The following is a 25,728-nucleotide window of genomic DNA, read 5'->3' on the forward strand; positions in this document are numbered from 1 at the left end:
AAATTAGGTAGCCTAGTCCGTTGATCTACGGCTGAACTTAAGTAGCAATGACAAAGTTCACTGAGCATCGACGTACAGTTGGGTATGATAAGCTTAGGCTAGTGGTATCCTTCCCGTTTAGAAAAGTTAGTTATAGCCTATGCTAACCTGTTATGGTCATAATAATAAAGAGCTAGCTAGGCTGTGTAGCCTATACGACATGTATTGATTGATTGAATCTTTATCCTCTGACTGGGAAAGCTTCTTGAATAGCTTAATCCTGGCAGTTTCGCATACTGTACTTGTAGAGGCTTGGAATCACTGACGCAGGCCCGGTCACCGAGATTGGTAGAGTAAAGTTTCCGATTGTTGAAGTCTTGTTGCCGGGAATTATTCCATCCATTAGACGCCACTGAATGGAGAGCAGTCCTTAACGTGCGTTGCTCAAGTGCACGCCCTGAGAGTCGAACCAGCGCCGCTTGATCTTGAAGCTTCTTCGTTCCAGAAGTGACGCGCTAACCAATTGAGCTACCGTATAGTGTACACAGTCAGACGGAGTCAGTATCATGAATAGGCCAAGTATCCTGAAGTTTTTTTATCAATCTCAGATGATTGTGAAGACGTTACTGATGTAGCGATCCATTATTTCATCATGTAAGTTTTCCTGCCTTTTACTATAGTGAACTAGTTTAACCTAAATTTAATTCCTAGTGTTTCTGTAATTTTCCATGTAATCTGCTCCCGAAGTGAATAAGAAAACGGGAACTGATAGAATAAAATGATTTGTTCGCATTTGGCAAGAGCTCAATGCAGTCAGACCAGCTCAAACTGAGCTCAGTAAAGAAAACGTATGTAACAAGTTGGACGCCTGTTGTAATGTGAAAATCCGTACCCTTTTGTTTCGTTATTCTACAATGTTTAAATTCATTTTGCCATAACCTACAATATTAGCCTATATGAACACCTTCTGATAACTTAAAATTATAATTCGAATAACAATTGTGTGGAAATTAGGTCATGGAGTCAGATAGCTAAATTAGATAAGTTAGATAGAATATTTATTAGGCAGTCAGACAGCCTTAATATTAATTCAACTTATAAACAAACATAAAACCTTAAATAATAAAATAGGCCTAAATAAAACGTAACCACATTCTCATACTTAAAATAAAAGTACCGGTAACCACATTGGTGACACCGACGTGATTGGTAAATTTTCTGACCACTTTTCTGGGTGGTTTTGCATACGCAATGAATCTTTTTGCACGCGGTGAAAACGCTCGACCAAACCGTTGCATTGAGGGCGATAAGAACAAGTAGTTTGATGCTTGGTATTTAACATTGTCATAAGATCTCGCCATTTCTTAGATAAAAAGACGCTGCCTCTGTCAGAAAGCACTGAAACAGGCGATCCAAAATATTGGACCCAGCTATTCAAAAATGCGTGGCAAACAGTCTCTGCAGTGACATTTGGCATGGGATAAGCAGTGAAATAACATGTATATCGATCTATAACGGTAAACAACTAGCGATTATGATCTGACTCAGGTAGTGGCCCAACAATGTTTACAGATATGTTATGAAAGCGATTTGTAGGAAGATCAAACTTTTGTGGTGCAGGATGAGAATGTCGCCATACCTTACCTTTCTGACATTGTGGGCAAGATTTGACCCATTCTTTAACTTGCTTCTTCATTCCTGGCCAAACAACTTTTTGTTGAAGTTGTTTGAGGGTAGACATTTTACCACCATGTGATAATGAATGAAAATGGTTAAAAACAGTCTCACGAAATGATACAGGTACAATAGGGCGAATGGCGGTTGTTGACGTATCACACAGTAAAGTTACGTTAGAATTATGTAGTGGAAACTCTTCTATTTGAAGAGACGAGTCACTACTATTGAGCAACTTGATAACCTCAGCGTCGTGGCGCTGAGCATTTGCCATCTCAGCATAATCAAACCCTGGTACGTACTGTACATTGTTGATTTCTATACGAGATAGGGTGTCTGCCACACTGTTGTTTTTGCCGTCGATGTGCCGTAAGTCATTGATAAACTCGCTGATGAACGATAATTGACGTGCTCGGCGTGGGATCAAAGATTGGTGCTGGGAATGAAAACGTGCAACAAGTGGCTTATGATCGGTGAAAATGGTGACGTCACGAAGTTCCAAATAATGTCTGAAATTTTTTACGGAATCGAATATAGCAAATAACTCTTTGTCAAAGGTGGGTTTTTTAGTTTGACACAAATCGAATTTTTTAGAGTGGTAAGCAAGTGGTTGTAGCTCACCGTTGATGTCTTGAAAAAGACAACTCCCAATAGCAAAATCGCTCGCATCAGTTTGTAAAATCAGTCGTGCCTCCGCTTGAGGGTAATTGAGCTTGGTAGCATCAGCAGCGATGCGCTTGCTGTCTTGGAATGCTTTAATAGATACGGCATCCCATGAAATTTTTCTGATTTTACTGAACTGTTTCGTTAAAAATTTTGTCAATGGAGCAAGGCATTCCGCTAATTTAGGTATGTGGGCATGATAATAATTGATCAATCCTAAGTAACCTCGAAGTTGTTTGATGGATTTCGGTAAGGGAAACTTGTTTATAGCATCAATGTTCTCCCACAGTGGATAAATGCCGTCTGGGGTTATTTTATGACCCAAAAATTGAATTTCAGACGCGCCTAGGACACATTTGCTTTATATATTTTGGTGTTAGGGATAGGTTAGGAGTCCGGGTGGGAAAAATGAGAGTGGTAATTGGTATTAAATGATGTCCAAAACTCCAGGTGGTAGGCTTAAATGTCACAGAACCGACTAACTGACAAGCAGTTTTTTGGATGGACAGTGAACAAAGGAAATAAAGAGAGAGAAAGATGTTTTATTTGTCTTTCTAATACGAGTCGAGAAAAAGAAACACAATTAGGCTACATAAGAATCAAAATATAGCCATGTTATTGTAAAATATGTGCTGCTTTTGTGTAGCCTACTGTTCTGTCACTTCTAATAGATTGGGTTTGTCAACTAAATCAGCCATGCTACTGCTTGCAAGGTGTTGCTTTTTGTAGCGATTTGAATACCGTACCACTTCTTCAATTCACTGATTTTCTGTTCTTTCAGGTTAAAACGTTTTAGGTGAGAATAAAATACCGTAACTTTAAAGTTGTATTGGCACCTCTTTTAACTTAAATAGCGTCAAAAATAACCTCCTCTATGAAGGATATTTTGAAGGATTTTTGACTGATAAAAAAGGGATTTTTCAGGATAAAAAAGGAAACTGAAAAGGATTTATCAATTGTCAGAAGTGGAAGCACTGTTCACTACGCCAAACTCGGTGACTGGGCGTGGTTCAGTGGTTTAAAGCTTCTGCAAGTAGGCGATGCAAAACTGCCAGGATTAGCCTAAGGTCTAAGCTTTCAAAAATCCAGTCAAAAATTGTTCCGGCGCCTCTGCAAATGGCAGTTGAGCAAGTGACAACTAAACTAGTAGGCCTAACATTTCAGCCATTCAGCAAGTGACTAAAAGTAGCAAATGATGAACAAGCCGAAACTTGGCATGTCAGAAGTTAGAAAGTTCAGTTTAGGGATCAGTTAAGCAAGTAGCCTAAATCTCATTTGCTGACTCGGCGGTAGCTGAAATGTACGCTACTTGCTGAGTTGTTGCATGCCGAGTGGTCTAACGATCGACCGTTCACACCAATTTTGCAAATTATAACAGTCCTTTCACTTTATTTTCGATTGTGAAAATGCACCATAGGTTCGTAGCCTATTGACAGCGTGTATCAAAATTATAAGCTCATGAACTTTTAGCAAATCAAATCGGCTTATCGAGAAACACAGATCGAAAAATAACTTATGCTAGGTCGTCCCGGACGGTTAATGACGAAAAATAAAATGATTGATTTCTGGTGTATGAAATCCCAGCCTATAAAAAGCTGTTAAGTGATGACAGGGGGCATTTATAATGAACTCAAAATTGTAATCTGAGGCCACTGGCGATAAAAATCGACCTTACTTTCTTAAATAGCTTCCAGTGACCCATGCAGGCCTAGACAACGCGAATCTGACGGCGAAATAAACTGCTGAATAATAAAACTTCAAGGTGCAGCACCAGTGAACGCTACTATTTTGGTTAGCCTATGAGCTGTAGAAAACTAAACGTAGAAGTATAAAACCAAGTTTGTGGAGTCGGAGAGATTTTGGCGCGTCCGGAGTCGTTGAAACAAAGGCCGACTTCGAGAATACAAAACGATAAATGATACGGTAACATTTTTATTTGTAATTTTTTTTCAAAATATTGTTTCCTATTCTTCATATTCCGCTCTAAAAATTTACAAGAAAATAGAAGTGTATGTTCTGGTTGAATCAACGGTACGTTACTCTTTTTGAACAATCCTTTTGTAGGCTGTTCTCCGTAGACCTACACATTGGCGTATCCAGGGGGGCGAAAGAGGCCATGGGCCCCCCAAATTTTCAAAGTTTGGATTCCGAAGTTGAGCTCTTGGTTGAAAATATAATAAAATTTGTAGAAATTTATATCGTTTTCCAAGACATCTGGCTATTAACACCTCCCCAGGACTTGTTTTAGACACACAGAAAGACATCAAGAAACTTTGAAAATCGTAAATCGCGCAAAGTTTACGCTTCTTCTAACTAATCTGTGGAAGCAATTTCAGAATCTTACTCTGTTGGGTTTTTGTGTAGCTGAGTTTTTGGTGTTTTCTAATTTTAGCCGCAGTTTTTGCCCATTCGTGTGTAATAGCTACCTTTACTAAATTAATAGCTGTTTATCTGTTAAAAATTTTCATACAAAAATTACCCTAAAAGTGTTTCCCGAAAGCGCTATAAACCAATATTTAGGTGTAATTTTTCAAAAACTTTCCGGGTAGCATGCCCCAGGACCCCCTAGAATACGCGTGCCTTCGGCACGCTCTAACCCCACCCCCCCCCCCCCAGTTTTATTGCTTCCCTTGCTCAACCCACCAGGATACGTCACTGCACATCAGGTGACGATGTCTTAAATCAAACACTTTGTCGTTCTCTTTAATTCATCAAATATTTGCTCCCCCCCCCAATTTCTTTTTTGCCTGCGCAACTGGACCTATATGCTTATGGCGCCGAAGAAAACTTGCGCGCATTAATGACTTGTGAATTCAACCAACTCATTGCAGCTGTTTCATACCTTCAGGTAAATACCTTATAAGCTTAATTTAATTTTTCCTCTTCAATTCACTGCTTTTCAGTACGGGAGCGTTCAAATATTACGTAACGCTGTTTTTCCGAATTTTTGACCCCCCTCCCCCATGTGACGCCAACGTAACGTTTTTGTCAACCCCCCTCTCCCCCATGTGACGCTTTTCCATTACAAAGCCCGTTTTGCCAGTTTATATCAAAATTATGACGTGGAAACAAGTGCTGATAAAATATCTTGGTTTGTATGCACCTAAAGCTTACGTTTGAGACATGAAATTTCAGCTATATTTTTTTTTGGAATTAAAACGTTATGTACCTACTGAAAACGTTTAGTAGCCCACCGTCCAAAATGTTTCGATTCAAACTTTTCATTGTTTGGTTATGTATTGAAAGAAACATCACAAAAGCGCAAATGAAACCGCAAGGAAAGCTAAGCATCTTCGAATGGGGTCATCAATGCTTCATGTTTCTATATATTGGAAGCTTTGTGATGTAAGAATGCTGCCTTTCAATTTCGCAATGCGATGTTTTAAGCACTTAGAACTAGGGTTGCCAGATTGGGCGCTTTTACGCCCAATTGGGCTACTTTTGATTTCTCCAGAGAGAGAGAGAGAGAGAGAGAAACCTTTTATTTCGTCTGTTGCGACAATAGTACGGTACAATTATAAACAATACGAATAAAATAGTACCATAGCTATCTAAATACCACAACAGACAGGAAGCAGCGAAAGACTATATCAGTCATCGAGTCAGCTGCTTCCCAGTTCTTAATGTGACAAATGTCAAGCATCGGCAAATTACGTTGAAACAAGATAGGCTGATGTTCAGTAATATTAATGAAAGAAAAAAAAAATCATGTGCTGCTGCGATCCTTAAGTGAAGTCCTGTGGTTTTATTCAAATATAAACTTTATTCCGGGTGATTAAAAATAGGAAAAACTTTTGAAATCAATAAACTCTTGTAGCAAGGGCGTTTAAACTTCAGTGCAACCAAGAAAAGTTCAAGCCAATAAATAGTTCAAGGCTACGAGTAAAAACATTTTCAGTAACAGTATTACAATACAAAAATAATCACAATTTTAAAAAAAAGGTAAGGCGCCAAAAATTCGCGTTGGACGCGCTTTTTCGGATGGCGCCCAATTGGGCTACTTTTTTTAAAAGTATAATATAACTTTTTATGTAAAAATTGTATCATGTTTAAGATTTTTGCCTAATTCGTAGTTATTTCATTGAGGAGGAGCATTTTTGGAGGCCTCGGTCAAGCAGGGTTACCAATTTGGTATGAAGATGCCGATTTTCAAAAATGTTCATGTTTAGGCTTTAATATCTGGCAATCCTGGCAACTTAAGTGATCCAGGTTTTCATGAAAATGCAGTGGACATCAGTATCAGTTCAGAAATTCAGATTTGTTTTTATTTCTGACCATCGCAACGAAAAACAATGTATGTCAAACATAGCAGGGGTCTAGAAAAAAAGGTAGAAGCAACAAAACACAGACGCTATAACGTGCATGATGCCAAAGCAGGACAATCAGTTATGGCATGGTCGCAACACCTTAATAAAGTTTTTACAAATGTAGAAAGATGAGAAAAAAAGGCTAGTGAAGGCCTTTTTTTGTGTTTAGATACCGGTACCTGTTTGTAATTATTTTAACAAACAGTTGATTGAATCTTTATCCTCGGACTGGGAAAGCTTCTTGAATAGCTTAATCCTGGCAGTTTCGCATACTTGTAGAGGCTTTAAATTACTGACGCAGGCCCAGTCACCGAGATTGACAGAGTGAAGTTGTCGATTGTTGGAGTGTTGTCGTCGGGGAATTATTCCATCCATTAGGTGCCACTGAATGGAGAGCAGTGCTGAAAATGAGTTGCTCAAGCGCACACCTCGAGAGTCGAACCAGTGCCGCTTGATCTTGAAGCTTCTTCGTTCTTGAAGTCACGCGCTATGCGCTAACCAACTGAGCTATCGGGTGAATGCATGGTTGCCAATCTGTTTGAAAGATGTGAAGAACTGGAAAAACACTTAAAATTTGGGACTGATGATCAAGCGCTCCGGAATAATTTTGTATATTAGCCTTTATAGCCTATCTCTTTGCTTGGGCTCCATTTTAAAACCCCCCGAAAAATTGGGCTACTTTTTGCATAAGCTTGGGCTCTTTTTTATATTAACCTCTGGCAACCCTACTTAGAACAGTGGTTCCCAACCTGGGGTTCGCGGACTCCTTGGGGGTCCGTGAGAAAGCATTTGGGGGTCCGTGATTACCTTGATGAAAACGAAAAGGAATCTTTTTACTTTCATTTCTCTCCTTAAACGCAAATGTGTCAAACTCAAGCCCGCAAGAATAAACTGTACGGGTATGCATTAAAATAAATCTATGCTGCTGCCTACAGTGTGTACATTGACGTTAAACTACATCTACCACAATACATCTAGGCTACTACCGGTACCGTACATCTTACCTTTGCGAGGCAGGATTCTCAGCTCTTGTTACAATAAAAACTAAACATCGAAATCGCCTGGACGTTGAAAATGACATGCGTGTTGCATTGTCAAAAACTCAACCACAGTTCAGTCGTTTAGTTCAGGAAAGGCAACAACAGCCCTCTCATTAAATTTGCTTACGTTGAAAAAGTTTCGGCATGACACTTTGGGTCACCTTAATATTCAAATACTGCTGACATATTGCAAAAGGGGATGGGAGCTTCATCGATACCATCAGAACACCATCATCTACCAGCTCATCCATTCCATCACCCACCAGAACAAGAAACAATAACTTAAACTGGCTATCAAACCTCAATCGTCTTAGGCTACTGTGTGATGTGCGGTCTGACCATAGAAAGAGCTCAAAACCTGCTCTCCTGGGCCACATCGAAACGGGCTTTTGCCTGAGGATGGGTTTCTTTTATGTCCGCTTTTCTTTGTCCATCCTACTATTATTAGTGGGAGAGTGGGTATAATTGGGACGCGTTACAACTGGGACACCTGCAATATTTCCCGCGTTTTACATCCAGTCATGCTAACGATCACGTGTTCACGTAAACATCAGTTTCCTTTCACTTGTGTGCAGTTGAGACCATTGTTGTAGCAGCTATTCAACTTCAGTCGCTGTAAGTAGTTTTTGAGTGGAAAAAGTTAATTTTTAGGCTTGGCATTATTTTGTAATAGTGCTCGAATTAGAAAGGTATAGCCTATTTGTTTTAGTGAATTGGCTGTGTTGCTTCAGGTATCAGCTTGCATTGATGGTAGTAAAGAAGTCATCTTTTTGCAAGAAAAATGGTAGAACTATAAAATGGCGTAAAAACATTATGCGGGAGAACTGGGACAGGCTGTCCCAGTTCTCTCCGATAGTAGTGCTAGTTCTCATCGTAGGGTTAGATCTTGAGAAAAGACACTAGAAAAAGTCTAACTTTGCAGTGCCGCTTAGTCTAAACGTCTGCAAAAGAAGAAACACATCGCTGGTGATGAAAGCTCAGATGATGACGACGTTGTGATGATCATGGCGGATAGCGAAGATGACGAGCTTGAGAAATGTGAAAATGAATCTTTAGATCCCATTTATTTAGGAGGTGTGGATCCGAATGCCTTGCAAGTGGGATCATATGATCTTGCAGAATTTAAAATTGAGAAGGCTCTCAATCCTGTATTCTATGTGGCTCAAGTTGAGGAAACATCTAGTGAAGATGAAGAGGTGATGGTTAACTTTTTAAGGAAAACTAGTAAATTCAACAACAAATTTGTTCATCCGCAAGTCCTTGACTACCACACTGTTTCTCCACTTGGTATTATTATGTTTCTCCATTCTTTCAAAGTCATCTTAGAAAGAAACAATAGGCTACTTCATACCAAGGACAGCATAATATTTGCCGTCAAGTTTGGAGATCTTGATAATGATATTCGCTAAAAGATCAAAGATATTTTTTCACCAACATGTTTAAAACATTGCATTTCTATAGTGTGCTGAGTGCTGACTGTTAACATCATTTTCGTTATTTGAGTTTGTTATTATTGTAATAAAACTAAAAGACAAGCTTCAACAGCAAAATTTGTGTGCATTTTTTGTACTGCCCATTTTACCCCAAGGTGTCCCACTTCTCCTAACACTGTGTCCCAGTTATCCTGCACGTGTCCCAAATATACCCATTTGACTCACTGCTTTCAAATTCAAACCATTCATTTTTCTTTTAACCTATGATTTCATGCAACCCATAATAGATGAAGGGCATTAAACTCCACAAAATACAAGCGCTAGTAATAAAATCTCGCGAAGCAAAAAATCGTAATTTGCGTTTTTCTGAACCCTTAAAATTTTGTCCCACTTATCCCCAGTCTCCCCTATTATTATGACTGCTCATCCACACCAATATTGGAACTGGCAAATTCAATCCACAACACTTTTCATTGGGCTGTCATTCATTTCTACATGTGTGCTTCTCTCTGTTTTATTTTTTGCTATGTTTTTTTGGTTTTGTGGCTGTGCTAACTACTGATATATAGCCTACTACCGGTAGTCTAGGCTACATAATTTTTCATTCAGGCACGTTTTAAACTTTTCAAGGTTTTGCCACCTTTTCCCGTTCGTTAACGTGCTGGTAGGTTTATATCGGTTTTTGTAGTTAGTATCTTTTTCGTCCCGGACGCGTTAATGACGAAAAATAAAATGATTGATTGACATTTCTTGAACAATTCATTCATTTTCTTATTTGAGCAACTGTTTTACCTTATATTTGCCGCAGGAGTCATAGCGGCAATGCAATATGACACAGTAGCCTACAGTAGTTGAGTAGCATAATTATTACCTAGTATGTTAATTGAGTTTCAGGCAAAATTTAGGTAGGGGTCGGCAGAATTAATAATAATTTGTCTAAAGGGGTCCGTGACAACAAAAAGGTTGGGAACCACTGACTTAGAACCTGTATGGAATTACAGTACCATAGTTGATACTTGATAGAGATTTTGTTGGTGCTGAATAGGTGCTGTTGGATATGATTTCAGCTTAATTTAGTATCCAAACGACGATACCAGCCAGCACAAATAAACTACCGTACTCGTAAGCGTTACGTAACGTTTTGCTTGAACCCCCCCGATGTGACGCTAACGTAACGCTTTTCATAAACCCCCTCCCCCTCGATAGCGTTACGTAATATTTGAACGGTCCCTACGCCAAAGCAGGGAAGTGTGTCAAGCAAGCTTGCCACTTGTACTGTAGATTGAGTGCGTTGCTCAATGCTCACGTGAACACCCCGAGAGTCGAACCAGCGCCGGTCTATCTTAAAGTCAGGCGCTTAACCAACAGAGCTATTGGGGTGCTGCCAAACATTTACAAAAAAGAAATACCGGTAGTAATAATTCTGTTGTGCGTTAACTGCATCAAAAGTTTTGGAACTTGACATCGGATTCGTCGGGAGTGCTGCAGCTACTGTAGTAAGCTTAGTTGACACCAATGTTCATAACTTTCGCTTCAATCAATCCAATAGCCTACTTAACATTATTATGCAGAAATTTATTACATTTCCGTCAAAACGATTGTCTTTGTGTCTGAACAAAGTGTCACGTCACAACTGCATGCATCATCCCAAAATCTCGTCACTTTTCATTAAAAAAATGAAGTTTTCCAAGCCATTAGAATATGTATCCCAAAACGGTTTGCAAACAGTTAAAAGCTAGGTGCTTTTGCCACTTGATTGGATTAGTCAGTGTCGACCCTTTTTCTTCTTTTTTTTCTCTCTTGACTTCGATCGCCCTGATGTTTTGGGACTTTTCAAAGAACGCCTTCGCTCATGAGGAGATACTTTCCGACCAGATCGATCCCTCGAGCGAGAACGAGACCTGCGCGATCAAAATACTGTCTAAGTGTCTACGGTTCACTAGTGACAAATCAATCGCTTATGGCGTTGTGGTCTCATGCAGTGGCGTTGTAGTCTCATACAGTGGCGCCGATCGCCCCCTCTTCCCTTTTAAAACTCAGAAAATTAACTTTATTTGCGATGTTCTTGCAAGGTCGGAGTAATGTACTGTAGACCTTGACATCATTGTGTGGTGTTAAAATCGCCCTCATGGTCTCATATGTGATGTTTAACAAATACCAAGTTACCCAATCAAAACAACAAACCTTGAGGCAGCTCGAGACTTTCTTTTCTTTGACAAGTGGGAGCGGCGTTTTCTCGACGAGTCACTCGAGTCATCGCTTTCGTACGACACAAGAGCACCAGCTGTAATGTATTTTGGGAGTGGGCAGTGTTTTTTAAAGTTGTTATAAGGACTTGAAACGGCCTTTCAAAATTAGCCGGAATTCTAAAGAGCTTGTGATGTTACATGCTTTTCGAAAAAGATGTAAGATAGAATTTCCTTTGTAAAATTCGGAGCTTGCTCCTGTTAAGTCTTACTCTGTGCACATTGGACAGAGGAACACTACATAACCGATTCAGTAGAGTAACACTACTGCACACCACATGAACAGACTGAAATACTCTAACAATTTGCTTAACCGTCAGATGATCATCTGCCAAAAACTTACTAAGTTTTTCAGAATTAAATTCAAAAAAGGCTTGACAGACAAGAACGTGCAATTACTTTCGACAGAAATGTGAAACTTATCACAACTTTTCAGTTTCTGCGTTCTTTGTTGATGCTACTGAGCAGAAGAAATCATTTTTGAATCGCATCAGCTTTCTAACCAGGAGAATAAAGTACATTACCATGACGAGAGGGCGTGTCCGAATTATCTTTGCCTTTCTTTCGACGCCTTTTCTTCGAACGTTCAGCGCTTGAACGTGAATTGTCGCTGCTGGAACTATGCACCCGGTAAATGCTGCGAGCATAAAATGCAAGAAATCTAAGTTTGCTTACAGATTGTAGTTGTTTTGCTAGAAGACACACTCCGCTTCAATCACGCTGCGAGAACAAACACGTGATGGGTTATTGAATAAATGTAAAGCTCTAGCGAGGTGAGAAAAACGGTTGTTCATAGGACGCTTCTTTAAAAGCAGTTGACTGGCTGTTGGGCTATTGCAAAATGAGTATTACTTTCAAAACAGAAGAACACGTTTTTAATCATCTCTCTGACACTGTAAAAAAATGAAACAGGTTTACACCAAACCTTCTTTTCATGTCTCTCTTTTTCTCTGAATCTCTCATAGACCTCCGTTCTTTTTCTTCTGCCTGCAGTAAAGCGTTGATGTAATTGACCACATAACTATAAACCGTAGACTTGGTTAGTCTCTATATAATTCCAATAACAGATTCAGATTCTTTTTATTTGAATAACGACTTTCGAAAAACATACAACCATTCAAGTGTTTGTCATAAATTCTTAGGACAACGTTTCTTAACCAAGGGTGCTGGTGTTTCTAAGTAACATTCGTAAATAATGTTAAACGATTGAAAATCGTGAACCACTATGGTAGTAAAGAGTTGCCAAAGAGTTATCACGAAGCAACAGCAGCTTTAAAGTAGTTTGTGAAGTGAAGTTTTTGAGAAGCATTTACCCTTTCCAACAGTTTCTGTCGATATTGTTCCACTTGATTCGAAATAGAAAGCGATCTGTGTCTCTCCCGAAGACCAGACTCCAATTCATCCTGAAACTTCACTACCTTCACCTGCAAAGTGACGCCAAATATGTTGTAAAGGTTGGCTGATAGATAAGTGTTGCTCGAGCAGCATGACCTTCCAACAACGTGGACTCGTAGAGGAGAGAATTGAAACTAGCTGACTCACCTCAATCTCCCGAAGTCGTGCCCGCTTCGCTTCGTTGACTTTTAGCTCTTCTTTTAGGGTTTCTCCCTGTCAATGTATCGAGTCACGGCAAAGCGAAAAGTTTAGATCTCCAAAAATACATCAAAATTTACTGCAACCAACAAAACCTACACTGAGCCAATAATCGTGAAAAACTATTGTTCAACTGTTTGTTGCTTTTTGGCGACGACATTACGACATTTGGTTATGTTTCCAAACTACAATGGATCACTACCGCTATGTTGGCGTCGTCTTCGTCAGGAAGCGGCTCTCCATCCACATTAGAGCTCTCAAGCTGCTCCCATTTGGAAGTGGTCATGGCCTGAGCCTCCACATCTTCAGGATCAACGGTCTCCCATTTGGACTGAACAAAGCGGGGCTGCTGTGTTGGAGCTGGCGTTGGTTCCGGTTTTGCAACTAAAACAAAAGGTAGATTGGAAACTTGTAATGGTTGTCTATCGTTGGATATGTGACGTTGAAGCAATGTATAAGACAACAATATTTATTTTGTTGACTAAACGTTTTGCAGCAATTGATTGCCTGTTCCTGCTTCCCATTACTCGACTACATCGCTTTATTCGTTTGAGGCGGTGTGTGCAAAACAAAAGTAATGAATCCGACAATGGCGTAGAAATAGAACGGGGAGATACAAAACAATGCAGAACACTAAGTAGTACAAGAAACATTTGCGTTTTGGCCATGAAAACATTTATAATGAAACGAAACTTTTTACAGCAAAAAAAGCCTGTTAGAGCGAAATATTTTTTGTTTTGAGCTCTTTTTTCGTTTCATTTAGGAAAAGGCGAAACTTACGTGGGACGCCATCAAGCGGATCACCATCGAGTGGCATTCCATCGATTCCCGGGCCTTGATCGGGTTCTAACGGAGCACCGTCCAGATCTGCGACCGATGGATCGGGAATTTCTTCATCCAATGCTGCTCCATCGATGTCTTCAACTTGCACAGCGGGAGTCACACTCTACAGGCGATAGCAAGATGAGGCGATAGCAACTTATTCTAAATTCAACAGGCTATTCTAAGCCGTCAATTCTAACGTCAAATTTAACGTCTATTTTAACGTCAATTCAACGTTCAGACGCTGAATCAATGTAAAAGACTAACTTTGCTAGATGAGTTGTTCATAGCTCTTGGGAATTGCCTGAGTTAAAAGAACCAATAGATTAACACTAGTTAAGCAGCGGGCTTAAAAATTTGAAGTTGCAACGTTTTCAATCAGCTGATTAGCTTGAATGAGCATACTTCGTCTTTGGCTGCGACCTCAACGTCATCCTCGCCCACCAGACCAAGAAACGTGTTCTGGCAATGAATGAGGAACTTATCGGGATAGATCGCCCAGTCATCCCAGGCTCGAAAGCAGGCCAACACTTTCTGCTTGAACTGTTCCGCTCGGAGACGGCTGCTTATGGCTTGATGGCAAGCGTAAAGATGGCGCATCACCTGTTCCAGTCTTGATTGAAAGCTACAAAAATAAGGCGAAAGGTAACGTTGGCCGAATGATACATACTTCATATTTTGGTGACATATTCGTCTGGGGCAGTGGTTTTCAACTTTTTCAAAGTCATGAACCTCTTTCAAGGAATCACAAAACGCCTAAAGCCGACCCGATGTAAAGCTTTGCAAAATTCTTTTTCAGTGCAAGTTCAATATTTCGACTGTTATAATTTTTCTGAAAAGCAATGTATTTACAGGTATACACATACACCCTCTCAAGACTTAACAGACCGCCAAAATGTGCAACATAACAACTTTACATTTGTTACACTATGGCTAGTGGTTAAGAGTCACATTGTCTAACTGAAAACAGAACTTAAATTTTTATGAACAACCACGTAACAATAAAGTTATAACAGTTTTTTAATACCATATGTGAGCTACATAATATGTAAAAACTAACATATACTTTTTGTCTTAAAATAGATTTCTTCGATGAATCCATTGAACCAGCCATAGTTCAACCTCTACAAAAAATACTCCAGAAAACACCACAAATTTGGGTTGTAATGAGGTTCTTTTTGCCTCAACCAGACCTTTGTTTTTTGCTCCACTTTAGTCTATTTTCCAGCCATTGGCCAGCTAGTTTGAAACGGGATAGATTAATTTTCTCTGAAACAATGAAAAAAGACTTACTGTTTTCTGAAGAACGACGCATTAGCTATTTTTGCTGAACAATTATGCAGGACATCTGATATGAGAAACAATCTGGCGATCTTTTTCGAGAGTGGCGTTTCGAGTATGGATAAACTTTCAACAATGCATTCCACTATCTCCTCAGCGCAGTCGGCATGGTCAAGGCAGAAGACCATGGCTTCACCGATGAGGATTTGCCGCGGAAGAAGACCTCTCAGAATATCTTCTAAAGAATCTCTTTCCCTTCAAATCGAAAATCACTTTCATATAAAGATAAAGTTGAACATGCAGAGCAGGTCGGATCATTTTAACAAATCGATGACGAATTATTGTTTAAAGTTTTGAAACATTGCTAACGATCGAAAATCTTGAATCAAGCTCCGAATCAACATAGGAATAAACCGTGATACAGTAAATCATTAAATAACTGCGCGGTTTTTCTCTTGTAGAATTTTGATTTACACTTTCGTGATATAGCAATCTTATGCATGCAAGCAAAAAGCGGTATCCTACACAACGCGTGACGCATTGCCTTCAATAAAGTAAGCAAGAAAATGGACCCACTCTTCCGCGAGTTCTCCCTTAATTTTATCCGGTTCTTCCGGCTTTATAGGGATATCCTCGCCATCGGAACCGATCATTGGAAGATCATCTTCGGAGTCGGTTTCTTCGAGTCCGGCTGAGTACGGATTCACCACTGGAGGTCGCCACATAGAACCGTTCTTAAAAATCCGGAAATCCCTTTGTGTGTAGTTCGTGGGGCTTTCACCCTGAAATAGAAGAAAAAGCTTCGATGAACGACATCTAAAAAATGACGTCATCTGATACGGACTAGCTCACTCACCTTACTCATTCAATGATTTAGGTTTACAGTGGTCAAAAACACTGTTTTTATCGTATTGGTTCAAACACTACCTTTCATAAACATAACGCATTAAATGGTAATTTGGGCAGTTACAAACGGCAGTTACAAACACTAAAAAGTTCATCGATCTAAGCAAGCTTGTGTTTTCAATAAGTAAGTTAGTAGATGCCTAAAAAATGCAACGAATAGCGTGGACAATGGTTTTTACTTCGCCGGCAAACTTGCAAAATATTGCTGCAAGCTAGAAGGCAATTAATCAATATCGAAAATATTGGCTTTTTCCTGAAGTTGTGGAGATCAGGTCCTGGTCAGCACTTAAAACACTATATTGCAACTAACATATTTTCAAAAAAAAAAAAAAACGAAATTAATGTTTTCGTATTAAGCGTCATATCTTTACTCCCAAGTAATTTCAGTTCATGAAATCGATCTTTTTATGTTGATTCAACGCCTACAGACGTTAAATATCACATCAGACGTCTGCAGACGTCAAACTAATGTAAACAAACTAGTATTTACAAGCTGGTATGCCATAGAACATTGCCGATCATCGAAGTAGTGTTATGAAATGATCCTTTCAATGAAATATCATGAAGTTCCTACCAAACCTCACTTACAAAAAGAGTGGTGTAAAGTCGCCATCTGTAATATATATGAGACGGACTTTTGTTGTCGAAAAGAAACCTAAAAAATAAAGCAAGTCATCAATCTTCAGACACTACCACTTAAAAAAACAGAAACAAAATGCCCTTTCATAAAAAAGTTTAAGTCAAAACTTTTTCGTCAACGTGAATCAACAGCCATGAATCTGGCAGGTCAACAGAGTTCGCTGCATATCACAGCATTCTGTATACCAGAAAGTTACAGTTTTAAAACCAAAAGCGTTCGACTGAGCAAAACGTACCTGAACATCGGGTTATTCACTTCCCTGCTCATGATCATTGCTTCAAAGAGTGGACCTTCCCGTGCCACAAACTCAATCATCCGATGGATCAAACACAACAGGTTCCTGGAACGAATGGGGTTGGCGAGGAAACAAGGCAAAGAATTATAAAAAAAAGATGACAAAGCAGTATTTAGAATTAAGTTTGGCAGACATGGATTATGATGCGGACTTTTTTTACTGTATAAAGTGACCTTGGAAAGATTTCTAGAGCTTCGTGGCAAAACATTCAAATGCCGACAGGCAATAAGTCACACATCTGGCGGCCAAAGTCTGGGGGTAATTACTTTATAAGCAATGATTTGTGCGAAAACCAGATGGATGGTTCATCAGTTAATAATGCAGAGGATAAAACATTTTACCATAATGCATTTCCATTTGCAAATGGGATGTGATATAATACTCCATTTGGTATGCATGCCTTGGTAACATCAGCAAAGTTGTGATTGGGGAGACAGCAGTGCGATCAATCACAACCTACCCAATGTTAGGAATGACACGAGTAAGAAGATATCGAGTCTTAACAAATAACTGAAGAGAGTTTGTAACATAAAACCGCGGTCACATGATCACTATCGAAGTATCGATATGCACGAATTTAAGATTGTTTCAAAAGCTAGAAGTGGTACTAAAACTACGCTAAAGCCTAGAAAATAGAACAAACACTTGTGGTTTTGCGATGGTACCTTTCCGTGGGAACTACCACACGAACGATTGAATTTTTCAAAGTCTTTAGTTGAGAGTTGGAGTTGACGACAGCAGCGGACGACAACACGAAGGCCGGCACATAATTTGAAAGTATGCCAATGTTGATAAAGTGAACAAACAACAAAAAGCAGCATTACAAACCAAGTTTAAACTATGAACTTTACTTTAGAATTTAATCTGAAAGTAGTTCAAGCCTATAGCTACGTCATAAAAATGTGCACTAAAATTACCTCAATATAAGCGGTGTGTTTTTTTAATAAATGTAACGCACAAATACTCCAAAAGACGTTTCAGACTGTGTGCTGGCGTGTACTTTTCATTCGTACAAATACAATAGACAGTACTGAAAAATGATCAAACCATACTATTTTACATAACACCTATGGCGCTAACTCGATGTAGAACATCCCATATTTTCTCCTATTTATGAAACAACTCATATTTACAGGACACACAACCATTCTTACATCTTCAAAGTCTCTTTGATCAACAAAGTCTGGAGGAACGCCAGGAGCTTTGGAAATTTTCCTCTTATCAAATGGCTGAGCGTTAAAAGGTAATCCCGAGGGTGGAGGAGGCATAGTCTTCTCCAGAAGAGATGGAGGGACATAAACAGGATGAGGAGGTATAGGAACCGTCTTCCCCCATCCCAATTTCATCTCATAACCATCAATGTCCCTGCCTGGAATTTCAAAGTTCAACAAACGTTATTAAAAAGTAAATAAAATGTATAACCAAAAATGCACCATGTGAGATAAATATTAAAATTATTCCATGGAAACAAAATTTGTTCTACACCAAGCTGAAAATTATTTGTTTTTCTAACACAGAAGTTTAGACATGGAAGGTCGACAAAACTGATTTGAAGACTTCGTTTCAATGTAGGTTGTCGTATCCAGGCATACGCCAGGTGGTTGAACACTTAGATTAAGAGGACGGAAAGGCAAGGAAGCCAATCTTCGTGTTCACTTTCAGGCATGCTTTTAAGTACCCTGCCAAAAACACAGTCGCATGCTCTTGTGCGGTATCAAACCGGCACTCTTTCGAGTACCGTACCAAGGTTCTCACCACTCGTCTATACAGTATACAGCCGACGTAGATTGCTCATTGCCATCAACCAAGATTTGATAATTCAATGAAATTGATCAAATACATGTCTTAAAATGAAGATTCATTTGATAAACGCATAAAATTTCAAATGCCCATACACTGAAGTTTTTATTCAAATTTAAACTTTTACTGTTTCTGAACTCCACATGATAGTGGCTGAAATTGTGGGAGCATTCTCACCCTGTAAATGACGCAATGCTCTATCGGCATCTTTTCTCGTCATGAAAGCTACAAAAGCACAATTTCGTTCTCGAGATCGTTCATCGTCAGTTCTTGGCCACATAACCTAAAAGTTCCGAAGGTTAAAAGCAAACGCCAACAATGAAATCTATCCAGACAACAAATCAATCATTTTTACATTGATTTAACGTCTGCATACGTTCAATGTTGATTTGCTGTGTGGGTGTCAAGAACAACAGTATCAACTGTTAACAAAAACAGCTAGAAGTTATTACCTTTCAAAGTTTTCGGCCGTGAAACGAAAAACTGTCATGCTTAAGAAATAAATAACGCACAAATATTAGCAAACAAAACAATACTAGGCATATTGGAACACAAAATGCACCTTGACACTGGCCAAAGGCCCATACTTTCCAAATAGCTCACAAAGTTTTTGCTCATCCAGTTTAGGATTAACATTTCCTAAGAACAAATTTGTCGTCATGGGGTCGCCGTTCTCATGAGACTTAGCAACAAGGTCGTCTAGCACTGTTTTTGTAAAGCATACATGGTTAAAAATAAGTTGTATATACATACTGCATAGAATTTAATAATCAATGTACAGAACAATTTTCTGCTACAAACATTTTAACACCAATACACAACAGACTCTGTATTCACTTCAGATAATATCACTGATTCACTGTGCCACAAAGGAATATATATATTGTTTAACATTCTAAACTTTTTACAATTTTTGTAATTTTTACTTTGTTACAAGTACTGAGAAAATAAATTAAAACAATGAAAACTATTATATAATCCTACAAAAAGTGTTCAATGCTAAGCAAAAAGGCAAAGCAGAGCGAATTAAATCAAATATAGTTATTACTATTTGAATCCTTAAGAGCCTGTTTCACCTATACGGATCATCAGAAGTTCTTATTCAAATAGAATCCAAATGGATAAACAGCAGTAAAATTGAAACTGAATTTTCAAGAACGTCTGCACCCAAACAGTCGTCTTCAAAACGGCGCTTTTATATCGGAGGCACCAAATCGGGCCATTCCGTGAAAAAAAACTGCATTCCGTAACAATTGTTTGCTTGCTATGTGCAATATACATATAAGTAAACCTTGCAACAGTTACACAAGAAAGGTTATTAACTTACATGAAGCACTGGCTGATCTCGAAATAGTCCGTTCATCAATAACCTCAAAACGAGATGGCCGACCTCGCCTCCCTCCACCCGTGTCCCTATCTGGACTTCGTGGTAGAGGTAAAGGCAGCAAAGTTCGACCTCGCTTAACAGCATGCCGCATTTCACGCTCTTGCTGCATTACTGCAAGCTCTTCCTTAAACAGTTCCAAGTTGCTCTTTTTCTTATCATCTTTTTTCTACAATGCAGTGATAATGTCAATAATATGGAGTGTAGGATAGTAGATAGGAAGTGAAACAGCGTCACAAAATATTAACAAAAACAAATTTGTGTTTGTTGTAACAAATATTGAAGATTCCAGACCAAAACAAACCTTTAATGTTGGCCGATCAGGCTTTGTGGGCTTGGGTGTAAGAGGAAGATTGGGTTTTAAATCTGGTTCGGGATCAATAAATTGCGACTTTGGCTTATACAACTTCCCTTTTTTGGTATCACCTTCAGCATACAAATCATACAATTAAGAAGTTTGTTTGTTATCTTTATCCTGCATTGCGGGAAAGCGGACTTGAGCGCTATGCATCGGTGTATGCCTTCCGATGTACACCTGACCCACGCTGCAGCCGACGGCAATGTCTGTTTCCGGTTGTCTACTCTACTTATGACTTAAATTTGGTACTACCCATTACTCGAAATCGATCACTAGGTAGAGGCAATTATCGTAAAGTTTCTTGCCCAGAGAAACAACAGTAAGTGCGGGTGGCTGGAGTCGAACATGCAGGCTCTCGACTGCGAGCCTAACGCGCTAACCACTCGACCACGGCTGCCGACAAAGTGAAAGCATTTCAATGAACTGCTGCTGTATCGCTGGTTTCAAACGTATCAAACTGATTAGCACAAGCAGTATATACAAAAAAAGTTGGTACAAAAATTTTTGAAGTTTTAAAACAAACATTTGAAGCATATGTCACACACGGTTGTGAATCAATATTAGCAACCAATAAAACAAAAAGTATACATTGGACAGAAAAATGAAGATAGAATGTTGCAAAAAAAATTCTAGTGATTACTGGTGATCACAAAATATTTCTATTGTTGCTTGCAATTATAGGTCAAGGCAGCTGCTATGCTGAATACAAAGAATCTCTAGTCATTGCCTAGTAATGCCTTTCGATTATTATTAAATTCCGTTTGTTCTGTTGCTACAACAGTGTCAATATATGTTGGTATAAAATGAAAAGAATAATTTGTAAGTGATTCTTGAAGATCAAGGCCTCGTGTTTCTAATGTAGCAGTCACTGATTTTTTTAACTGACTGTTCATAGTTAAGTAAAGTTGGTAATTTTTTTCTTCTGAACATTAGATAAAAAAAAAAAAAAACGAATCACTTCACATTTTATTATTGAGCAGCCAATACTTATGATACTAAGCTGAAAAAACAGAACTTCTATGACATCTTTCTTTGTTGATTTTTTTTTTCAGCAAACTTTGTGTGATGGTGCAAGTACATACGTGCTGTCAGACTCTTGTAACTGCAGTACATTAGAATCTGTGCAGTGTGCACTGTGCAGGTATCACATTTTTCGGAATGGCTCGTTTCGACGAGTCCAATTCGACTAGTCCGATTCGGCGAGTGCCCTATTCGGCGAGAGCTCTTTTCGGCAAGTTCCCTATTCGGCGATTTTTTGAAATTTTTTTTAAATTATTGAGTACCGTAGCCTAATTATCATTGCCGTTTTAGGGTTGGGGATTAGGGTTAGAGGTTAGAAATAAGGGTTAGAGGTTAGAAATAAGGGTTAGGGTTGGGTTAGGAGTTAGGGTCTTATTTCAACGTTTAGCAACGTTAAAACGATGTAAAAGCGGCAATGATAATTAGGCTACGGTACCCAATAATTTAAAAAAAAATTCAAAAAATCGCCGAATAGGGAACTCGCCGAATAGGGAACTCGCCGAAAAGGGCTCTCGCCGAATAGGGCACTCGCCGAATAGTAGACCCCACATTTTTAGCTCATGAGCAAACGAAAACGCTGCAGAAGAATGATCAACAAAAGGTTAACATACAAAATGTAAATAATATCTGAAAAGATTTCTTTGATGACTGATGTTGTACATCACTGCATCATGTCCATTGATAACACATCTCTCTTTGGAAGTAATTTGTCTGCGTTGTTAATCAAAGCTATTACCTCAGCACTTACCATAAGTGGCATCAGAAGAAACTGCAACCAACATGATCATCAAATCAAACAGCAGTTACACACTGTTTAGTAAACTTAAAATGAAGGCTGCCGTGCTTAAAAATGTTACTGCAGTAAGAGCATTATTATTGTCATTGCGTAATGCGTAGTCACAGTAGGTTGCTGATCCAGATAAAGTGTTACATGGTTGAAGGAACTTGTCAAGCACTTAAACAGAAGTCTGGTAGGAAGCCTGCTCTTTAATAATCACAATTTTTGTTTATTTTGCTCTTTAAAAATTCATTTTCTAGAATTGTTAAGAACTACAAGATAACAAAAAAAATTCAGACACTAAAAAGTTGTAACTTTTCTTGTTCACATATATACTGTACATGTTTATTTCTATGACTTAATACAGTACCGTCGTGCATATTTCTTATATTGTACCAGTAAAGTTCTCCAAGCAATGCTACTAAAGCCTATTGAAGTGATAATGGTATCAAACTGGTTGATGGTGTATGAGGCAAAGCGTCAAACCAGCCTAGTCAAAGGGTTAGCATACCTGTCAGTTTTATCATTTAAGATAAATTTATGGTTTCCTAGAATTCAAATATATACAGTATACAGACGACACCAGTTAAGCGCACATAATACTGCTTAATGTATATATCTATCATTTTATTGTATCAAAATCTGAAATCCCACTCCCAGACCAAGTTCTATTAAATGTTGAGTAAAACCATCGGTTTAATGTATCCCTCGTAAAGGAATATATTGGATAAATGTACTAGGATATCCTTGTCGTTTGCATACTTCATTCATTTAATTGTATCATTGTCTTTGTCCAAATGTTTGTAAGCAAAGGAAATAAGTCAGGCAACAAACATTCACCGAAATGAAAAACAGAAAATAAAAAAACAAGAAACTGTAATCCCGTGCTGTGATCTCATGTCCAAGACATTGCGCCACAAAGATCTAATCTTTGCACTGGAGTTTGTTAAGGTGAAAGAACAGACAAAAGGAATAATCACACAACAGATCTAAAAATAGCACTCGTGAAAGGAAGACACAGGCGGTCAAACTTTGCACTGTGACATCACAGAGTCATTGCAGTTAAAGATAAAAGGAGGCAGATTGCCTCTTCGATTCTACAACGGATCACTGGAAATGCACTGTGTTTCCTGACAAAGGACTGATAAACTCTTACTTAGGAGTTTAATCAGACTTGCAAACACTTGTAGGAATAGGATGAAGCCACACAGTTGTAATACCCAATGCAATCGAGTTTGCACACACAGATTCTCAACAATAACGTCTTCACAATAAAGCATTTTTCTTGAGCAAATTGGTTAAACGCATCAATTGGATAATCGTATGAAAACGTCTGGCAAATGGGTCATACAATTCCGATTTTGTCTGTATTTATTTAATGTATATACCATTACAAAAATCTTTTTAACAAGAATACTTTATCATGCAAGTAACACACACACGTCACATTATCTCTTCAGCATAATAAGCATTCACTTCAGGCAACACTAGTTAAAATATTGATGAATTTACATTGCCTGAATAGTTTCAAATTTTAAACAGATTTTTCAGGTACAACTGACATCAAGCACATGCAGGGATCTGCACTGGCTGATGGCATGGATATGGGGCACAGAATCGTTCTGACAAAGTGTGAGGATTTGATTGCAATAATAACAAAAAAAACATTACCTGACATTTAATTGAATAAAAACGTGGTATATACATTATTCCATTGTTTTATCTTAAAACAACAATAAAATACATACTTTTTGCATCAGGATTGATGACATCTCCTCTCACAAATGTTTTTATATTAGATTTCGATCCTTCAAACGTAGCAACAAAGTCTTTATATACTTGAGCTGTTTTTTGCTCTTCTTCCTTCTTTTTTAAATCCTCTTTATCTCGTTTTGAAAGAACATTCTTAGTCACGTTCATTCGGCCAATGCTGAAAGCTTTCAGCTTGTTCTCTGTAATTGACTGAAAAAAATTGTATAGCCGTATTAATAAACTTTAAAAACATAAGAACTCATTTGAAACAAGCATGGGCATAATCATGGTTTTCAAATTACAATGATGTACCGTAACTGATATAGCTTGAGCAGATAGTGCAACCTACTTCAAGGACTGATCTTGATTTGGTGACACCAGTGGACTAAATAATTTATAACAACAAGCACAATGTCATACTATGAACTTCGATAACATGGACCATTGGATCTGAACGAGTGATTCAAGATCTCTACAAATACTGTACATGTAAAACTGCCATGGTATACTTTGAAAAAAGGCATTCTCGATCTAAAGGGACACATATGTACTTAAGAGTTAGACTCACAACAGTAAGCTCTTTGTTAATAAATAAAAAGTAACATCAAAAGTTATGAATCATCATGAGTTACGGTACCTTCATCACTAAACGTGTGCAATGTGCATCCACTCTTTCAGCTTGAAAGTAGATGTCACCAATGGAATGCTAACTGGCATATATTAAACATCAATCAATACAGCAGACTAAGTTACCCTTCCGTATCAAGGTATTATAAATTTACACAAACCTCACTTTCCTAAACAAAAAAAAAGATTTCATGTTTGTGCAAATCAATTTGGTCCGATTGCTGAGTGCATCAAGGAACAGTAGGTTGCATTGACTTCATAACTTTTAACATGTATATATAAATGTATCGTATTACGCTTTATCAACATAAATCAGACCTCTAACAAGGAAATAACAAACTTCTCTCTGACAGACAGGCAGTGTTGTACGCGTCATTGAAATAAATTGACGGCGTCAGCGTCAGCGCGAATTGCCTAAAAACTTTACGGCGTAAAGTACTGCGTAAGCTCTTAAAGAAATTGACGGCGTCAGCGTCAGCGCTAATTTCTAGCGCTATTTTTTGCCAGCGTCTCATAAAACGGAAATATTTCAACCAAGTTTAGGCTAACAATAGCTAAAAATAAAGAGCAGATATTATGTTTTGAGACTGTATTGTAATTAGCTGCTTAGCCTATTAGTTATTTCCTTACAGAAAAAGCAAGCATTTCAAAACGTTTGTCTGACAATTTGCTGCGTTTGGGACGCATAGCCTAGGCTATTGTCCTTTCCAAGTGAAAACATGCGTTCCACAGCAGCGCTGGTTGGTATTGGTGTGTTGTATTTCAAAAATAAATTGAAAACGTTTCCTCGGAAAGGTATCACTGTTCCTAACGTGCTGTGATAGTTTAGCATGTATAAATCTTTTAACCAGGTTCACTGCACCAACATCGCTCTTTTCAGAGGCATAAAGCTCTTGAAATAAAGTATCTTCAACGTTCCGCGAAGCCGATCATGGATTTTTCGCTTTCTGTCTCTGATCTCTCGTTCTCAATACATGGGTGATCACTAGGGCCCGCAAAAGTCAATAAAGTCAAAAATTTTTAAGGACCTCGTCTATCCACGAATCCAAGAATAAAGTTATTTTTAGCACCTAGGGGACTGTTTCTAAGAAGTTTATAGGTCAAAATAAAGTCAAAATTGACAATAAAGT

General features: G+C 38.5%; 1 protein-coding gene across 2 annotated transcripts; it reads right to left on the reverse strand.

Annotated features, from left to right (window-relative positions):
* Positions 1-10,627: 10,627 nt before the first annotated feature.
* On the reverse strand, positions 10,628-24,758 carry LOC145781936 (U2 snRNP-associated SURP motif-containing protein-like). Of its 2 annotated transcripts, XM_082593634.1 has the most exons (21): positions 24,609-24,758; positions 23,968-24,181; positions 20,368-20,489; positions 20,007-20,232; positions 19,242-19,384; positions 18,857-18,962; positions 18,034-18,248; positions 17,545-17,588; positions 16,820-16,924; positions 16,533-16,599; positions 15,615-15,820; positions 15,051-15,293; positions 14,163-14,382; positions 13,716-13,881; positions 13,138-13,319; positions 12,885-12,950; positions 12,656-12,766; positions 12,268-12,329; positions 11,867-11,979; positions 11,281-11,380; positions 10,628-10,997 (listed from the first exon to the last, which is right to left on the reverse strand). In XM_082593634.1, exons 1-21 carry the CDS (start codon positions 24,612-24,614, stop codon positions 10,862-10,864), a joined length of 2,853 nt encoding a protein of 950 aa, XP_082449760.1. In that variant the 5' UTR covers positions 24,615-24,758; the 3' UTR covers positions 10,628-10,861. The 2 variants fall into 2 exon arrangements, with proteins under 2 accessions (XP_082449760.1, XP_082449761.1); XM_082593635.1 differs by lacking the exons at positions 20,368-20,489; positions 24,609-24,758 and having other exon boundaries at positions 10,629-10,997; positions 23,968-24,135.
* Positions 24,759-25,728: the final 970 nt, after the last annotated feature.

The sequence above is a fragment of the Aplidium turbinatum genome, chromosome 13 (genome assembly GCF_918807975.1).
Source record: "Aplidium turbinatum chromosome 13, kaAplTurb1.1, whole genome shotgun sequence".
Lineage (NCBI taxonomy): Eukaryota > Metazoa > Chordata > Ascidiacea > Aplousobranchia > Polyclinidae > Aplidium > Aplidium turbinatum.